Consider the following 17,530-nt stretch of genomic DNA (forward strand, 5'->3'; position numbering starts at 1 on the left):
ATCGATTGGGTGTGACGTAAGCTGGAGCGGCTTCATCATCATCATTCTTATCTATGGAGCGATTTCAGTACCAACAGAAATTATATTTGAATTCCATAATTGTTTATTTGTATTAGGATATTGAATTTGAAATTCATAATTAAATTCATAAAATTAATTTGTATTTCATAGTTTGAAACGACATCAAATGTATATTTCATTCAGACTTATTGATGTGGGGCTATACTCCCTTCTAATGTGTCCACGGGCAGTGTGGTCAGCATGTGGGCAGTGTGGTCAGCATGTGGGCAGTGTGGTCAGCATGTGGGCAGTGTGGTCAGCATGTGGGCAGTGTGGTCAGCATGTAACTGGTCCTGTAACGTGGGCAGTGTGGTCAGCATGTGGGCAGTGTGGTCAGCATGTAACTGGTCCTGTAACATGGGCAGTGTGGTCAGCATGTGGGCAGTGTGGTCAGCATGTGACTGGTCCTGTAACGTGGGCAGTGTGGTCAGCATGTAACTGGTCCTGTAACGTGGGCAGTGTGGTCAGCATGTGGGCAGTGTGGTCAGCATGTAACTGGTCCTGTAACATGGGCAGTGTGGTCAGCATGTGGGCAGTGTCGTCAGCATGTGACTGGTCCTGTAACGTGGGCAGTGTGGTCAGCATGTGGGCAGTGTGGTCAGCATGTAACTGGTCCTGTAACGTGGGCAGTGTGGTCAGCATGTAACTGGTCCTGTAACATGGGCAGTGTGGTCAGCATGTAACTGGTCCTGTAACATGGGCAGTGTGGTCAGCATGTAACTGGTCCTGTAACATGGGCAGTGTGGTCAGCATGTAACTGGTCCTGTAACGTGGGCAGTGTGGTCAGCATGTAACTGGTCCTGTAACATGGGCAGTGTGGTCAGCATGTAACTGGTCCTGTAACATGGGCAGTGTGGTCAGCATGTGGGCAGTGTGGTCAGCATGTGGGCAGTGTGGTCAGCATGTAACTGGTCCTGTAACGTGGGCAGTGTGGTCAGCATGTAACTGGTCCTGTAACATGGGCAGTGTGGTCAGCATGTAACTGGTCCTGTAACATGGGCAGTGTGGTCAGCATGTGGGCAGTGTGGTCAGCATGTAACTGGTCCTGTAACGTGGGCAGTGTGGTCAGCATGTGGGCAGTGTGGTCAGCATGTGGGCAGTGTGGTCAGCATGTGGGCAGTGTGGTCAGCATGTGGGCAGTGTGGTCAGCATGTAACTGGTCCTGTAACATGGGCAGTGTGGTCAGCATGTAACTGGTCATGTAACATGGGCAGTGTGGTCAGCATGTAACTGGTCCTGTAACGTGGGCAGTGTGGTCAGCATGTAACTGGTCCTGTAACGTGGGCAGTGTGGTCAGCATGTAACTGGTCCTGTAACGTGGGCAGTGTGGTCAGCATGTGGGCAGTGTGGTCAGCATGTAACTGGTCCTGTAACATGGGCAGTGTGGTCAGCATGTAACTGGTCCTGTAACATGGGCAGTGTGGTCAGCATGTAACTGGTCCTGTAACATGGGCAGTGTGGTCAGCATGTAACTGGTCCTGTAACGTGGGCAGTGTGGTCAGCATGTAACTGGTCCTGTAACATGGGCAGTGTGGTCAGCATGTAACTGGTCCTGTAACGTGGGCAGTGTGGTCAGCATGTAACTGGTCCTGTAACGTGGGCAGTGTGGTCAGCATGTGGGCAGTGTGGTCAGCATGTAACTGGTCCTGTAACATGGGCAGTGTGGTCAGCATGTGGGCAGTGTGGTCAGCATGTAACTGGTCCTGTAACATGGGCAGTGTGGTCAGCATGTGGGCAGTGTGGTCAGCATGTAACTGGTCCTGTAACATGGGCAGTGTGGTCAGCATGTGGGCAGTGTGGTCAGCATGTAACTGGTCCTGTAACATGGGCAGTGTGGTCAGCATGTGGTCAGCGTGTAACTGGTCCTGTAACATGGGCAGTGTGGTCAGCATGTGGGCAGTGTGGTCAGCATGTAACTGGTCCTGTAACATGGGCAGTGTGGTCAGCATGTGGGCAGTGTGGTCAGCATGTGGGCAGTGTGGTCAGCATGTAACTGGTCCTGTAACATGGGCAGTGTGGTCAGCATGTGGGCAGTGTGGTCAGCATGTGGGCAGTGTGGTCAGCATGTAACTGGTCCTGTAACATGGGCAGTGTGGTCAGCATGTAACTGGTCCTGTAACATGGGCAGTGTGGTCAGCATGTAACTGGTCCTGTAACGTGGGCAGTGTGGTCAGCATGTAACTGGTCCTGTAACATGGGCAGTGTGGTCAGCATGTGGGCAGTGTGGTCAGCATGTGACTGGTCCTGTAACGTGGGCAGTGTGGTCAGCATGTGGGCAGTGTGGTCAGCATGTAACTGGTCCTGTAACATGGGCAGTGTGGTCAGCATGTAACTGGTCCTGTAACATGGGCAGTGTGGTCAGCATGTAACTGGTCCTGTAACGTGGGCAGTGTGGTCAGCATGTAACTGGTCCTGTAACATGGGCAGTGTGGTCAGCATGTAACTGGTCCTGTAACGTGGGCAGTGTGGTCAGCATGTAACTGGTCCTGTAACATGGGCAGTGTGGTCAGCATGTAACTGGTCCTGTAACATGACCAGTGTGGTCAGCATGTAACTGGTCCTGTAACATGAGCAGTGTGGTCAGCATGTAACTGGTCCTGTAACATGGGCAGTGTGGTCAGCATGTGGGCAGTGTGGTCAGCATGTGGGCAGTGTGGTCAGCATGTAACTGGTCCTGTAACATGGGCAGTGTGGTCAGCATGTGGGCAGTGTGGTCAGCATGTAACTGGTCCTGTAACATGGGCAGTGTGGTCAGCATGTGGGCAGTGTGGTCAGCATGTGGGCAGTGTGGTCAGCATGTGGGCAGTGTGGTCAGCATGTAACTGGTCCTGTAACATGGGCAGTGTGGTCAGCATGTGGGCAGTGTGGTCAGCATGTGGGCAGTGTGGTCAGCATGTAACTGGTCCTGTAACATGGGCAGTGTGGTCAGCATGTGGGCAGTGTGGTCAGCATGTGGGCAGTGTGGTCAGCATGTAACTGGTCCTGTAACATGGGCAGTGTGGTCAGCATGTGGGCAGTGTGGTCAGCATGTGGGCAGTGTGGTCAGCATGTGGGCAGTGTGGTCAGCATGTAACTGGTCCTGTAACATGGGCAGTGTGGTCAGCATGTGGGCAGTGTGGTCAGCATGTGGGCAGTGTGGTCAGCATGTGGGCAGTGTGGTCAGCATGTAACTGGTCCTGTAACATGGGCAGTGTGGTCAGCATGTGGGCAGTGTGGTCAGCATGTGGGCAGTGTGGTCAGCATGTAACTGGTCCTGTAACATGGGCAGTGTGGTCAGCATGTGGGCAGTGTGGTCAGCATGTAACTGGTCCTGTAACATGGGCAGTGTGGTCAGCATGTGGGCAGTGTGGTCAGCATGTAACTGGTCCTGTAACATGGGCAGTGTGGTCAGCATGTAACTGGTCCTGTAACATGACCAGTGTGGTCAGCATGTAACTGGTCCTGTAACATGAGCAGTGTGGTCAGCATGTAACTGGTCCTGTAACATGGGCAGTGTGGTCAGCATGTGGGCAGTGTGGTCAGCATGTAACTGGTCCTGTAACATGGGCAGTGTGGTCAGCATGTGGGCAGTGTGGTCAGCATGTAACTGATCCTGTAACATGGGCAGTGTGGTCAGCATGTAACTGGTCCTGTAACATGGGCAGTGTGGTCAGCATGTAACTGGTCCTGTAACATGGGCAGTGTGGTCAGCATGTAACTGGTCCTGTAACATGGGCAGTGTGGTCAGCATGTAACTGGTCCTGTAACGTGGGCAGTGTGGTCAGCATGTAACTGGTCCTGTAACGTGGGCAGTGTGGTCAGCATGTAACTGGTCCTGTAACGTGGGCAGTGTGGTCAGCATGTGGGCAGTGTGGTCAGCATGTAACTGGTCGTGTAACATGGGCAGTGTGGTCAGCATGTAACTGGTCCTGTAACATGGGCAGTGTGGTCAGCATGTGGGCAGTGTGGTCAGCATGTGGGCAGTGTGGTCAGCATGTAACTGGTCCTGTAACATGGGCAGTGTGGTCAGCATGTAACTGGTCCTGTAACATGGGCAGTGTGGTCAGCATGTGGGCAGTGTGGTCAGCATGTAACTGGTCCTGTAACATGGGCAGTGTGGTCAGCATGTAACTGGTCCTGTAACATGGGCAGTGTGGTCAGCATGTAACTGGTCCTGTAACGTGGGCAGTGTGGTCAGCATGTAACTGGTCCTGTAACATGGGCAGTGTGGTCAGCATGTAACTGGTCCTGTAACGTGGGCAGTGTGGTCAGCATGTAACTGGTCCTGCGCGGCCTGTGATCATCAGAGGGGATCAGAAGGCACATCCATGTTCCAGAGAGTCTTAGCTTTCAGGAATGGGGTTATAATAGCCTTATAGCCAAACCAGTTTAAACGGTAGAGACACATTCACAAGAAGAAAATAAATTCAACATGCCACTTTGGCTTCAGCAACTGCCAGAGGCTTGGGTTTACCACAGAGTTTGATTCTCTGTTCTCCTCTACCTCTCCTGGCTGGCAAAGTACCAGGATGTTGACTCTGGTTTTGAGTCTGAATATACTCAATATACTCAACTCAATTTGAAAACTGAATTTCAATGCATCTGAAAAGTTGAATATGTGAAACTTTGATCAACTTCAAAAATGACAGTTTTGAAACTTGATACACAGACAATGAATGCAATATCTACATAATTAATTTGAATATTCAATCAAACTGAAATAATTTTAAATGCAATAATAATGATAATGAAACAAGTTCAATTTATGAATTCAATGATTACATTTGCGCATTAGACATTCTAAAATATAAAATTCTAATTCAATATCCTAATACAAATTCCTCATCCTCATCATCCAGTTCTCCTCACCATATCTTCAAGCTGCATCTGGATCTGCCTGTGGACCTCAGCCATCTGAAACAGTACGTCCCCTAAAGAGAAGACAGACCAGGAAAGAAAAAAATGGGAAGAAAGACAGAGAGAATTATATTAAATCTTCCAAGGTGTCGCTGAAAGCTACATCAACGTGCAAACAAGACCATGCAGCCAAACACAAAACACACGGAAGACTGGTGGAGGGAGGGAGACAAGGGAGGAGGAGGATGAATAATGAACAGGATGGAACGTCAGTCAAGTCACGAGCAAAACGGAACTGAAAAACAATAGAACAACACAACAGAAACAGAGAATGTAAATCAAAGTATCAATGATAATATTAGCTTCATATTAATAGTATTGAGACCATACAAATACTCCATATGAGATATAAACAAATAAAAATTAGTTCCACACAGGAATTAGTCAATCTTTATACTAAGAGAGAAAGCGAGTGCTTTGCACTAAATAAAACACAGAAATACTCCAAACAAAAAGCAGAACCGAGAGAAAAGCCTAAAACAAAAAGCAGAACCGAGAGAAAAGCCTAAAACAAAAAGAGGAGAGAGAGTAAAGGGTGATTCATGCAGCCAGGGAGATGAAATGCGTTCGTTTTAAGATACCTACATGCTGCCTCTTCTGAATATGCAATGCATTGTAAAAAAAAAAAGGAACAAAAATATATAGTTTGAGCGACGAACGGATAGAAAAGACCTGGAGATACAGAGACAGATCAAACTACCCCAGAGACGAGACCCGTTTTCAAATAAATTCCCCAGATATAGGAATGAGACACACGATGGGTTACCCACCACACACACACACACACACCAATTGTGTTCAATCAAATATTGACTTTGCAGACATTCACAAGGTGATGATTTATTGTAATTAATTGACTATCCATTTGTCAATTAAAAAGGTGTAATATCTAAGATCATCCTACTCGCTGCTAACTGGGGTTATGAAACAAGTGGGGAAGGAGAGGTGGTGAGGGAAGAACCAAGGGGATAGGTTGATACTTCCTATAGAACCAAGGAGAACATTCTAGAAGGGTCAGTCTTTAATGACATCACAGCATAAAGAAGCTTATCAGGAAGTGGTAAGGTCATCAAGCTGACTAAGTGAAAAGGAGATGTAGGAGAAGGGAAGGATGGGAACCTTCCAACAAGGCTTGGACCGGATTCAGGTCTTAAAATCCACAGAAACAGCATGTAATGCAAAACGGTTAAAAGTACACACAAGATGGTAGGACATTATTTGGGAAGCGATTACATTGTTAGCTGCACAGTACACACACTTAATCTTTAACCAACCAACCAGCCACACACAGACAGGGACACACACACACACAGATGGACACACACAAACAGACGCATAGCCAGTACAGTACAATCCCCCTAACAAAAGGACAGTGACAGGCATACAGAGGCCTCCCTCCCCTCATCCCATCCAGAATGCCTATGAAAGCCAGGGTAGGAATATAGCAGTGGTTATTCCACTGCCTGAGGCTGGACACAGTGAGGTAGATAAATATGTCGGCGTCAGCTTCCAACCTCTGTGTGGTTTTGGCTGGTTTCCAAAGCACTCTCCATCTCATCAATCGATGAAGAACCCCTGGCCTCGCTGTCGAGGGAAAAATGACAATGTATCTCAATATGTCTCCACTGAATCGACACGTTTACTAAACTCAATCAGTGAGCAACATAGCACAACATTTTTCCATATTGGACAAGCACAAATACAAAGTGCACACACACACACACACACACACACACACACACACACACACACACACACACACCTCACTCTACTCTGTATAATAGCACCATTTATAGGTCTGGTTCCATGCCAAGGAGGACAGTGCTGATTCATCACACTGAGACCACCAGAGGATCACAATGTCCACCCACCACCCTCCTTCCTCCCCCCTTCCTCCGCCTCCCTCCACCATGCTAATACCACTGTCCATCCATCAGCCACCTTCCTCCTCCTCCCTCCACCACGCTAATACCACTGTCCACCCATCAACCACCTTCCTCCTCCTCCCTCCACCATGCTAATACCACTGTCCATCCATCAGCCACCTTCCTCCTCCTCCCTCCACCATGCTAATACCACTGTCCATCCATCAACCACCTTCCTCCTCCTCCCTCCACCCCCACCATGCTAATACCACTGTCCATCCATCAGCCACCTTCCTCCTCCTCCCTCCACCATGCTAATACCACTGTCCATCCATCAGCCACCTTCCTCCTCCTCCCTCCACCCCCACCATGCTAATACCACTGTCCATCCATCAGCCACCTTCCTCCTCCTCCCTCCACCCCCACCATGCTAATACCACTGTCCATCCATCAACCACCTTCCTCCTCCTCCCTCCACCCCCACCATGCTAATACCACTGTCCATCCATCAACACACCTTCCTCCTCCTCCCTCCACCCCCACCATGCTAATACCACTGTCCATCCATCAACACACCTTCCTCCTCCTCCCTCCACTCCCACCATGCTAATACCACTGTCCATCCATCAACACACCTTCCTCCTCCTCCCTCCACTCCCACCATGCTAATACCACTGTCCATCCATCAACACACCTTCCTCCTCCTCCCTCCACTCCCACCATGCTAATACCACTGTCCATCCATCAACCACCTTCCTCCTCCTCCCTCCACTCCCACCATGCTAATACCACTGTCCATCCATCAACACACCTTCCTCCTCCTCCCTCCACTCCCACCATGCTAATACCACTGTCCAAACATCAACCACCTTCCTCCTCCTCCCTCCACCCCCACCATGCTAATACCACTGTCCATCCATCAACCACCTTCCTCCTCCTCCCTCCACCCCCACCATGCTAATACCACTGTCCATCCATCAACCACCTTCCTCCTCCTCCCTCCACTCCCACCATGCTAATACCACTCTCCATCCATCAACCACCTTCCTCCTCCTCCCTCCACTCCCACCATGCTAATACCACTGTCCATCCATCAACACACCTTCCTCCTCCTCCCTCCACTCCCACCATGCTAATACCACTGTCCATCCATCAACCACCTTCCTCCTCCTCCCTCCACCATGCTAATACCACTGTCCATCCATCAACCACCTTCCTCCTTCTCCCTCCTCTCCCACCATGCTAATACCACTCTCCATCCATCAACCACCTTCCTCCTTCTCCTTCTCCCTCCTCTCCCACCATGCTAATACCACTCTCCCTCCCTCCTCCCTCCTCTCCCACCATGCTAATACCACTCTCCCTCCCTCCTCCCTCCTCTCCCACCATGCTAATACCACTCTCCATCCATCAACCACCTTCCTCATCATCCTCCTCCTCCTCCTTCCTCCACGCTAATACCGCTCTCCATCAAGGGATAAAATACAGCGACACGATTAACTAGATTAGTGGACGGGAACAAAATGAAGGGGCGGTAAGATATAACAGCACCATGCTTTGAACAATGTGACTACATCACATGAATATTACTGTGTGTGTTCAAGCAGATGCACATCATAGCTGTGTGAAGTAGCGGTGCTGCTGCACACCCTGATAAATCAGAATAGTTTAATTAATATATATATTTTTTTTTTATTCACAAAAGTAGTGCCCTGGGCCTTTATAATATTAGCAGACCGATTATAGACGTCTGTAGCATGGGCAAAAACACATTTTCAGCATCTCCACTTTGGAAAAAAAGTTATGGACAAAAATACAAAAACAAAATCGAATTAAATATTTTTCTTGATCAAATAACATAGAAAATATTACCGTCCTTATAAAACCACTTCATGTAAACGTATTGTATAGGCCGGTCATCTTGGATTGGACCTGTAGACCTTCCATCACCATGGAGAAAACAATGACCTACCCCGTAGACCTTCCATCACCATGGAGAAAACAATGACCTACCCCGTAGACCTTCCATCACCATGGAGAAAACAATGACCTACCCCGTAGACCTTCCATCACCATGGAGAAAACAATGACCTACCCCGTAGACCTTCCATCACCATGGAGAAAACAATGACCTACCCTGTAGACCTTCCATCACCATGGAGAAAACAATGACCTACCCTGTAGACCTTCCATCACCATGGAGAAAACAATGACCTACCCTGTAGACCTTCCATCACCATGGAGAAAACAATGACCTACCCCGTAGACCTTCCATCACCATGGAGAAAACAATGACCTACCCCGTAGACCTTCCATCACCATGGAGAAAACAATGACCTACCTGTAGACCTTCCATCACCATGGAGAAAACAATGACCTACCCCGTAGACTTTCCATCACCATGGAGAAAACAATGACCTACCCCGTAGACTTTCCATCACCATGGAGAAAACAATGACCTACCTGTAGACCTTCATCACCATGGAGAAAACACTGACCTACCCTGTAGACCTTCCATCACCATGGAGAAAACACTGACCTACCCTGTAGACCTTCCATCACCATGGAGAAAACAATGACCTACCCCGTAGACTTTCCATCACCATGGAGAAAACAATGACCTACCTGTAGACCTTCATCACCATGGAGAAAACACTGACCTACCTGTAGACCTTCCATCACCATGGAGAAAACACTGACCTACCCTGTAGACCTTCCATCACCATGGAGAAAACAATGACCTACCCTGTAAACCTTCCATCACCATGGAGAAAACAATGACCTACCCCGTAGACCTTCCATCATCATGGAGAAAACACTGACCTACCCTGTAAACCTTCCATCACCATGGAGAAAACAATGACCTACCCTGTAGACCTTCCATCACCATGGAGAAAACACTGACCTACCCTGTAGACCTTCCATCACCATGGAGAAAACAATGACCAATCCAGTGATTGAATACATTCAGCCATCAAGCGGTTTGTGATGATGTGGCTCACTTGGTAGAGTATGATGCTTACAATGCGACGGTTGTGGGTTTGATTCCCACGGGTGACCAGTATGAATAATGTACTCTCACTACTGTAAGTTGCTGTGGATAAGAGAGTCTACTAACATGGGAAAAGGAATGAATCGACCGTTTAAATTTTCACATAGAAATAAGTTGCATTTTGCTAAATTTTCAAGAAAACGGGAAAAAAATCAAGCAAGTATTTTTATATTCCACAAGTATTATCAGATAAACTGTTTTGTATAGATAATTAAACAGACTGAAATGTTACAAATGCAGGTCAACACTCAAATACATTAAGTCATTTTTTCTTCATAAAAGCAGTGCATTGGGCCTTTACTAGTCCTGTATTAACAGACCGCTATAGACTTTTCCAGCACGGGCATTTCTTTCTCTGCACCCCCCCCCCGCCCCCCGCAGCAAAAAAATAAATACAATCTCAGCACCCAGAGAGTACTTCCCGCAGCTATGTGCCTGTGTTTGTGAATGTCTAATGTAATGCTACTCCATTCTGACGTCTGACATATTGGTCTGCCTGTTCCTCTCTCCTGTCCCAGCAGGGTACCTAAGCTTCTGTACCATAATCAGCCCAGATAACATCTGAAGCTTAGAGAGACTAAAGAGGATATTGTTATGTGGTCTTAGTGGAGCCCCATCTTTAAAAAAAATAGACAATTAACACGATTAATGCCCCCAGCTGCTTTGTCTTGTTCACTCAGGGCCTGTGGTCCCAAAGGGCATCAAGTTTCCTATATAATGCACTACTTTTGACCAGGGCCATCCAAGACCTCTACACTGAGTATACAAAACATTAAGAGCACCTTCCTAATATTGCGTTGTACCCCCTCTCCTTTTACCCTCAGAACATCCTCAGTTCGTAGCGGGATGGACTCTACGAGGTGTTGAAAGTGTTCCACAGCGATTCTGGCCCGTGTTGACTCCAATACTTCCCACAGTTGTGTCAAGTTGCCTGGATGTCTTTTGGGTGGTGGAACATTCTTGATACACACAGGAAACTGTTGAGCGTGAAAAACTCAGCATCGTGGCAGTTCTTGACACAAACCGGTGCGCCTGGCACCTACTACCGTACCCCGTTCAAAAGGCACTTTAAATCTTTTGTCTTTCCCATTCACCCTCTGAATGGCACACATACACAATCCATGTCTCAATTGTCTATTTAACCTGTCTCCTCCCCTTCATCTACACTGATTGAAGTGGATTTAGTGATCAGTGATCATAGTTTTAACCTGGAATGACCCAGTCAGTCTGTCATGGAAAGAGCAGGTGTTCTTAATGTTTTGTAGACTCAGTGTATACCAGGTGGTGTCAAAGGAAGGGAAATCATTAAAGACTCCAGCCATCAAAGACAGATGTTCTCTCTGTTTCCGCACAGCAACCGGTGCATCAAGTCTGACACCAACAGGCTCCTGAAACGATTCTATCCCCAAAACCATATGACTGTTAAATAGCTAACTATAATGAACAAAAATATAAACACAACATGTCAAGTGTTGGTCTCGTGTTTCATGAGCTGAAATAGAATATCCAAGAAATGTTCCATATGCACAAAAAAGCTTATTTCTCTAATGTTGAGCACAAATTTGTTTACATCCCTGTTAGTGAACATTTCTCCTTTGCCAAGATAATCCATCTACCTGACAGGTGGGGCATATCAAGAAGCTGATTAAAACCGCATGCTCATTACACAGGTGCACCTTGTGCTGGTGACACTAAAAGGCAACTAAAATGGGCAGTCGTCTCACACGACACAATGCCACAGATGTCTCTAGTTGAGGGAGCGTGCAATTGGCATGCTGACTGCAGGAACTTCCCCCCAGAGCTGTTGCCAGAGAATTTAATATTAAATTTGTCATAAGCCGCCTCCAACGTAGTTTTAGAGAATTTGGCAGTAAGTCCAACTGGCCTCACAACAGCAGACGAAGTGTAACCACGCCAGCCCATGTCCTCCACATCCAGCTTCTTCACCTGCGGGATCGTCTGAGACCAGCCACCCAGACAGCTGAGGAGTATTTCTGTCTGTATTCTAATTGGCTGGGTCTGGCTCCCAAGTGGGTGGAACTATGGCCTCCCAGGCCCACTCATGGCTGCTCCTCTGCACAGTCATGTGAAATCCATAGATTAGGGCCTAATGAATGTATATCAATTGACTGGTTTCCTTATATGAACTGATACTTAGTGAAATATTCAAATTGTTGCATGTTACGTTTATATGTTTGTTCCATTTAAACGGTCCGTGTAGCCATTTTGTTAGATATCTGAGTTGACCCTTGTATTTACATTTTTACACTGTCTCTATGCACACTCACAAGGCCCAACACACACACAAACAATTAATTTGCACACACAGGCATCATATACACATACTTTTATACTGACTACACACACACTCACACACACAAACACACACACATCATATATCCTGATGCCTAGTCACCTTAGCCCTATACATATTCCCCCATCACACAAGTAACCCTGCACTTTATAGAAATGGTATTGGAACTGACCCTGTATATATAGTATGGTATTGAACTGACCCTGTATATATAGTATGGTATTGAACTGACCCTGTATATATAGTATGGTATTGAACTGACCCTGTATATATAGTATGGTACTGGAACTGACCCTGTATATATAGTATGGTACTGGAACTGACCCTGTATATATAGTATGGTACTGACCCTGTATATATAGTATGGTACTGACCCTGTATATATAGTATGGTACTGGAACTGACCCTGTATATATAGTATTGTACTGGAACTGACCCTGTATATATAGTATGGTACTGGAACTGACCCTGTATATATAGTATGGTACTGGAACTGACCCTGTATATATAGTATGGTACTGGAACTGACCCTGTATATATAGTATGGTGTTGAACTGACCCTGTATATATAGTATGGTATTGAACTGACCCTGTATATATAGTATGGTACTGACCCTGTATATATAGTATGGTACTGGAACTGACCCTGTATATATAGTATTGTACTGGAACTGACCCTGTATATATAGTATGGTACTGGAACTGACCCTGTATATATAGTATGGTACTGGAACTGACCCTGTATATATAGTATGGTGTTGAACTGACCCTGTATATATAGTATGGTGTTGAACTGACCCTGTATATATAGTATGGTATTGAACTGACCCTGTATATATAGTATGGTACTGACCCTGTATATATAGTATGGTACTGGAACTGACCCTGTATATATAGTATGGTACTGACACTGTATATATAGTATGGTACTGGAACTGACCCTGTATATATAGTATGGTGTTGAACTGACCCTGTATATATAGTATGGTACTGACACTGTATATATAGTATGGTACTGGAACTGACCCTGTATATATATTATTGAACTGACCCTGTATATATAGTATGGTATTGGAACTGACCCTGTATATATAGTATGGTGTTGAACTGACCCTGTATATATAGTATGGTATTGAACTGACCCTGTATATATAGTATGGTATTGAACTGACCCTGTATATATAGTATGGTACTGGAACTGACCCTGTATATATAGTATGGTACTGGAACTGACCCTGTATATATAGTATGGTACTGACCCTGTATATATAGTATGGTACTGACCCTGTATATATAGTATGGTACTGGAACTGACCCTGTATATATAGTATTGTACTGGAACTGACCCTGTATATATAGTATGGTACTGGAACTGACCCTGTATATATAGTATGGTACTGGAACTGACCCTGTATATATAGTATGGTACTGGAACTGACCCTGTATATATAGTATGGTGTTGAACTGACCCTGTATATATAGTATGGTATTGAACTGACCCTGTATATATAGTATGGTACTGACCCTGTATATATAGTATGGTACTGGAACTGACCCTGTATATATAGTATTGTACTGGAACTGACCCTGTATATATAGTATGGTACTGGAACTGACCCTGTATATATAGTATGGTACTGGAACTGACCCTGTATATATAGTATGGTGTTGAACTGACCCTGTATATATAGTATGGTGTTGAACTGACCCTGTATATATAGTATGGTATTGAACTGACCCTGTATATATAGTATGGTACTGACCCTGTATATATAGTATGGTACTGGAACTGACCCTGTATATATAGTATGGTACTGACACTGTATATATAGTATGGTACTGGAACTGACCCTGTATATATAGTATGGTGTTGAACTGACCCTGTATATATAGTATGGTACTGACACTGTATATATAGTATGGTACTGGAACTGACCCTGTATATATATTATTGAACTGACCCTGTATATATAGTATGGTATTGGAACTGACCCTGTATATATAGTATGGTGTTGAACTGACCCTGTATATATAGTATGGTACTGGAACTGACCCCGTATATATAGTATGGTATTGAACTGACCCTGTATATATAGTATGGTATTGAACTGACCCTGTATATATAGTATAGTACTGGAACTGACCCTGTATATATAGTATGGTATTGACTCTGTATATATAGTATGGTACTGACCCTGTATATACAGTATGGTACTGACCCTGTATATATAGTATGGTACTGGAACTGACCCTGTATATATAGTATGGTACTGACCCTGTATATATAGTATGGTACTGGAACTGACCCTGTATATATAGTATGGTACTGGAACTGACCCTGTATATATAGTATGGTACTGGAACTGACCCTGTATATATAGTATGGTACTGGAACTGACCCTGTATATATAGTATGGTACTGGAACTGACCCTGTATATATAGTATGGTACTGGAACTGACCCTGTATATATAGTATGGTGTTGAACTGACCCTGTATATATAGTATGGTACTGACCCTGTATATATAGTATGGTACTGGAACTGACCCTGTATATAGTATGGTATTGAACTGACCCTGTATATAGTATGGTATTGAACTGACCCTGTATATATAGTATGGTACTGGAACTGACCCTGTATATATAGTATGGTATTGAACTGACCCTGTATATATAGTATGGTATTGAACTGACCCTGTATATATAGTATGGTACTGGAACTGACCCTGTATATATAGTATGGTATTGAACTGACCCTGTATATATAGTATGGTACTGACCCTGTATATATAGTATGGTATTGAACTGACCCTGTATATATAGTATGGTACTGGAACTGACCCTGTATATATAGTATGGTACTGGAACTGACCCTGTATATATAGTATGGTATTGACTGACCCTGTATATATAGTATGGTACTGGAACTGACCCTGTATATATAGTATGGTACTGACCCTGTATATATAGTATGGTGTTGAACTGACCCTGTATATATAGTATGGTGTTGGAACTGACCCTGTATATATAGTATGGTACTGACCCTGTATATATAGTATGGTACTGACCCTGTATATATAGTATGGTACTGACCCTGTATATAAAGTATGGTACTGACCCTGTATATATAGTATGGTACTGACCCTGTATATATAGTATGGTATTGAACTGACCCTGTATATATAGTATGGTGTTGAACTGACCCTGTATATATAGTATGGTGCTGAAACTGACCCTGTATATATAGTATGGTGTTGAACTGACCCTGTATATATAGTATGGTACTGAAACTGACCCTGTATATATAGTATGGTATTGGAACTGACCCTGTATATATAGTATGGTATTGTAACTGACCCTGTATATATAGTATGGTATTGGAACTGACCCTGTATATATAGTATGGTATTGGAACTGACCCTGTATATATAGTATGGTACTGGAACTGACCCTGTATATATAGTATGGTACTGGAACTGACCCTGTATATATAGTATGGTACTGGAACTGACCCTGTATATATAGTATGGTATTGGAACTGACCCTGTATATATAGTATGGTACTGGAACTGACCCTGTATATATAGTATGGTACTGGAACTGACCCTGTATATATAGTATGGTGTTGAACTGACCCTGTATATATAGTATGGTACTGACCCTGTATATATAGTATGGTGTTGAACTGACCCTGTATACATAGTATGGTACTGGAACTGACCCTGTATATAAAGTATGGTATTGGAACTGACCCTGTATATATAGTATGGTATTGAACTGACCCTGTATATATAGTATGGTACTGGAACTGACCCTGTATATATAGTATGGTATTGAACTGACCCTGTATATATAGTATGGTACTGGAACTGACCCTGTATATATAGTATGGTGTTGAACTGACCCTGTATATATAGTATGGTACTGGAACTGACCCTGTATATATAGTATGGTATTGGAACTGACCCTGTATATATAGTATGGTACTGGAACTGACCCTGTATATATAGTATGGTACTGGAACTGACCCTGTATATATAGTATGGTATTGGAACTGACCCTGTATATATAGTATGGTATTGGAACTGACCCTGTATATATAGTATGGTACTGGAACTGACCCTGTATATATAGTATGGTACTGGAACTGACCCTGTATATATAGTATGGTACTGGAACTGACCCTGTATATATAGTATGGTATTGGAACTGACCCTGTATATATAGTATGGTACTGACCCTGTATATATAGTATGGTACTGACCCTGTATATATAGTATGGTGTTGAACTGACCCTGTATATATAGTATGGTGTCGAACTGACCCTGTATATATAGTATGGTACTGGAACTGACCCTGTATATATAGTATGGTACTGGAACTGACCCTGTATATATAGTATGGTGTTGAACTGACCCTGTATATATAGTATGGTACTGGAACTGACCCTGTATATATAGTATGGTATTGGAACTGACCCTGTATATATAGTATGGTATTTGAACTGACCCTGTATATATAGTATGGTATTTGAACTGACCCTGTATATATAGTATGGTACTGGAACTGACCCTGTATATATATAGTATGGTACTGGAACTGACCCTGTATATATAGTATGGTATTGAACTGACCCTGTATATATAGTATGGAGTTGAACTGACCCTGTATATATAGTATGGTACTGGAACTGACCCTGTATATATAGTATGGTATTGGAACTGACCCTGTATATATAGTATGGTGTTGAACTGATCCTGTATATATAGTATGGTATTGAACTGACCCTGTATATATAGTATGGTATTGGAACTGACCCTGTATGTATAGTATGGTATTGAAACTGACCCTGTATATATAGTATGGTACTGGAACTGACCCTGTATATATAGTATGGTACTGGAACTGACCCTGTATATATAGTATGGTATTGGAACTGACCCTGTATATATAGTATGGTACTGGAACTGACCCTGTATATATAGTATGGTACTGGAACTGACCCTGTATATATAGTATGGTACTGGAACTGACCCTGTATTTATAGTATGGTGTGGAACTGACCCTGTATATATAGTATGGTGTGGAACTGACCCTGTATATATAGTATGGTATTGGTACTGACCCTGTATATATAGTATGGTATTGGTACTGACCCTGTATATATAGTATGGTACTGGAACTGACCCTGTATATATAGTATGGTACTGGAACTGACCCTGTATATATAGTATTGTACTGGAACTGACCCTGTATATATAGTATGGTACTGGAACTGACCCTGTATATATAGTATGGTACTGGAACTGACCCTGTATATATAGTATGGTAGTGGAACTGACC

At 44.3% G+C, this 17,530-nt stretch overlaps 1 protein-coding gene across 6 annotated transcripts in view; it reads right to left on the reverse strand.

Moving 5' to 3' along the window:
* The window catches only part of LOC129828634 (brain-specific angiogenesis inhibitor 1-associated protein 2-like), a 169,800-nt gene that overhangs the window by 60,386 nt on the left and 91,884 nt on the right, over positions 1-17,530 (reverse strand). For all 6 annotated transcript variants that reach the window (XR_008755261.1, XR_008755263.1, XR_008755264.1 and 3 more), the window contains one exon: positions 4,909-4,970. Coding sequence is in view for 2 of the 6 variants with exons in the window: in XM_055889726.1 (XP_055745701.1) it covers positions 4,909-4,970 (62 nt within the window). In the remaining 4 variants the exon portion in view is untranslated. The remainder of the gene's footprint in view (positions 1-4,908; positions 4,971-17,530) is intronic.

The sequence above is a fragment of the Salvelinus fontinalis genome, chromosome 30 (genome assembly GCF_029448725.1).
Source record: "Salvelinus fontinalis isolate EN_2023a chromosome 30, ASM2944872v1, whole genome shotgun sequence".
Taxonomy (NCBI): domain Eukaryota; kingdom Metazoa; phylum Chordata; class Actinopteri; order Salmoniformes; family Salmonidae; genus Salvelinus; species Salvelinus fontinalis.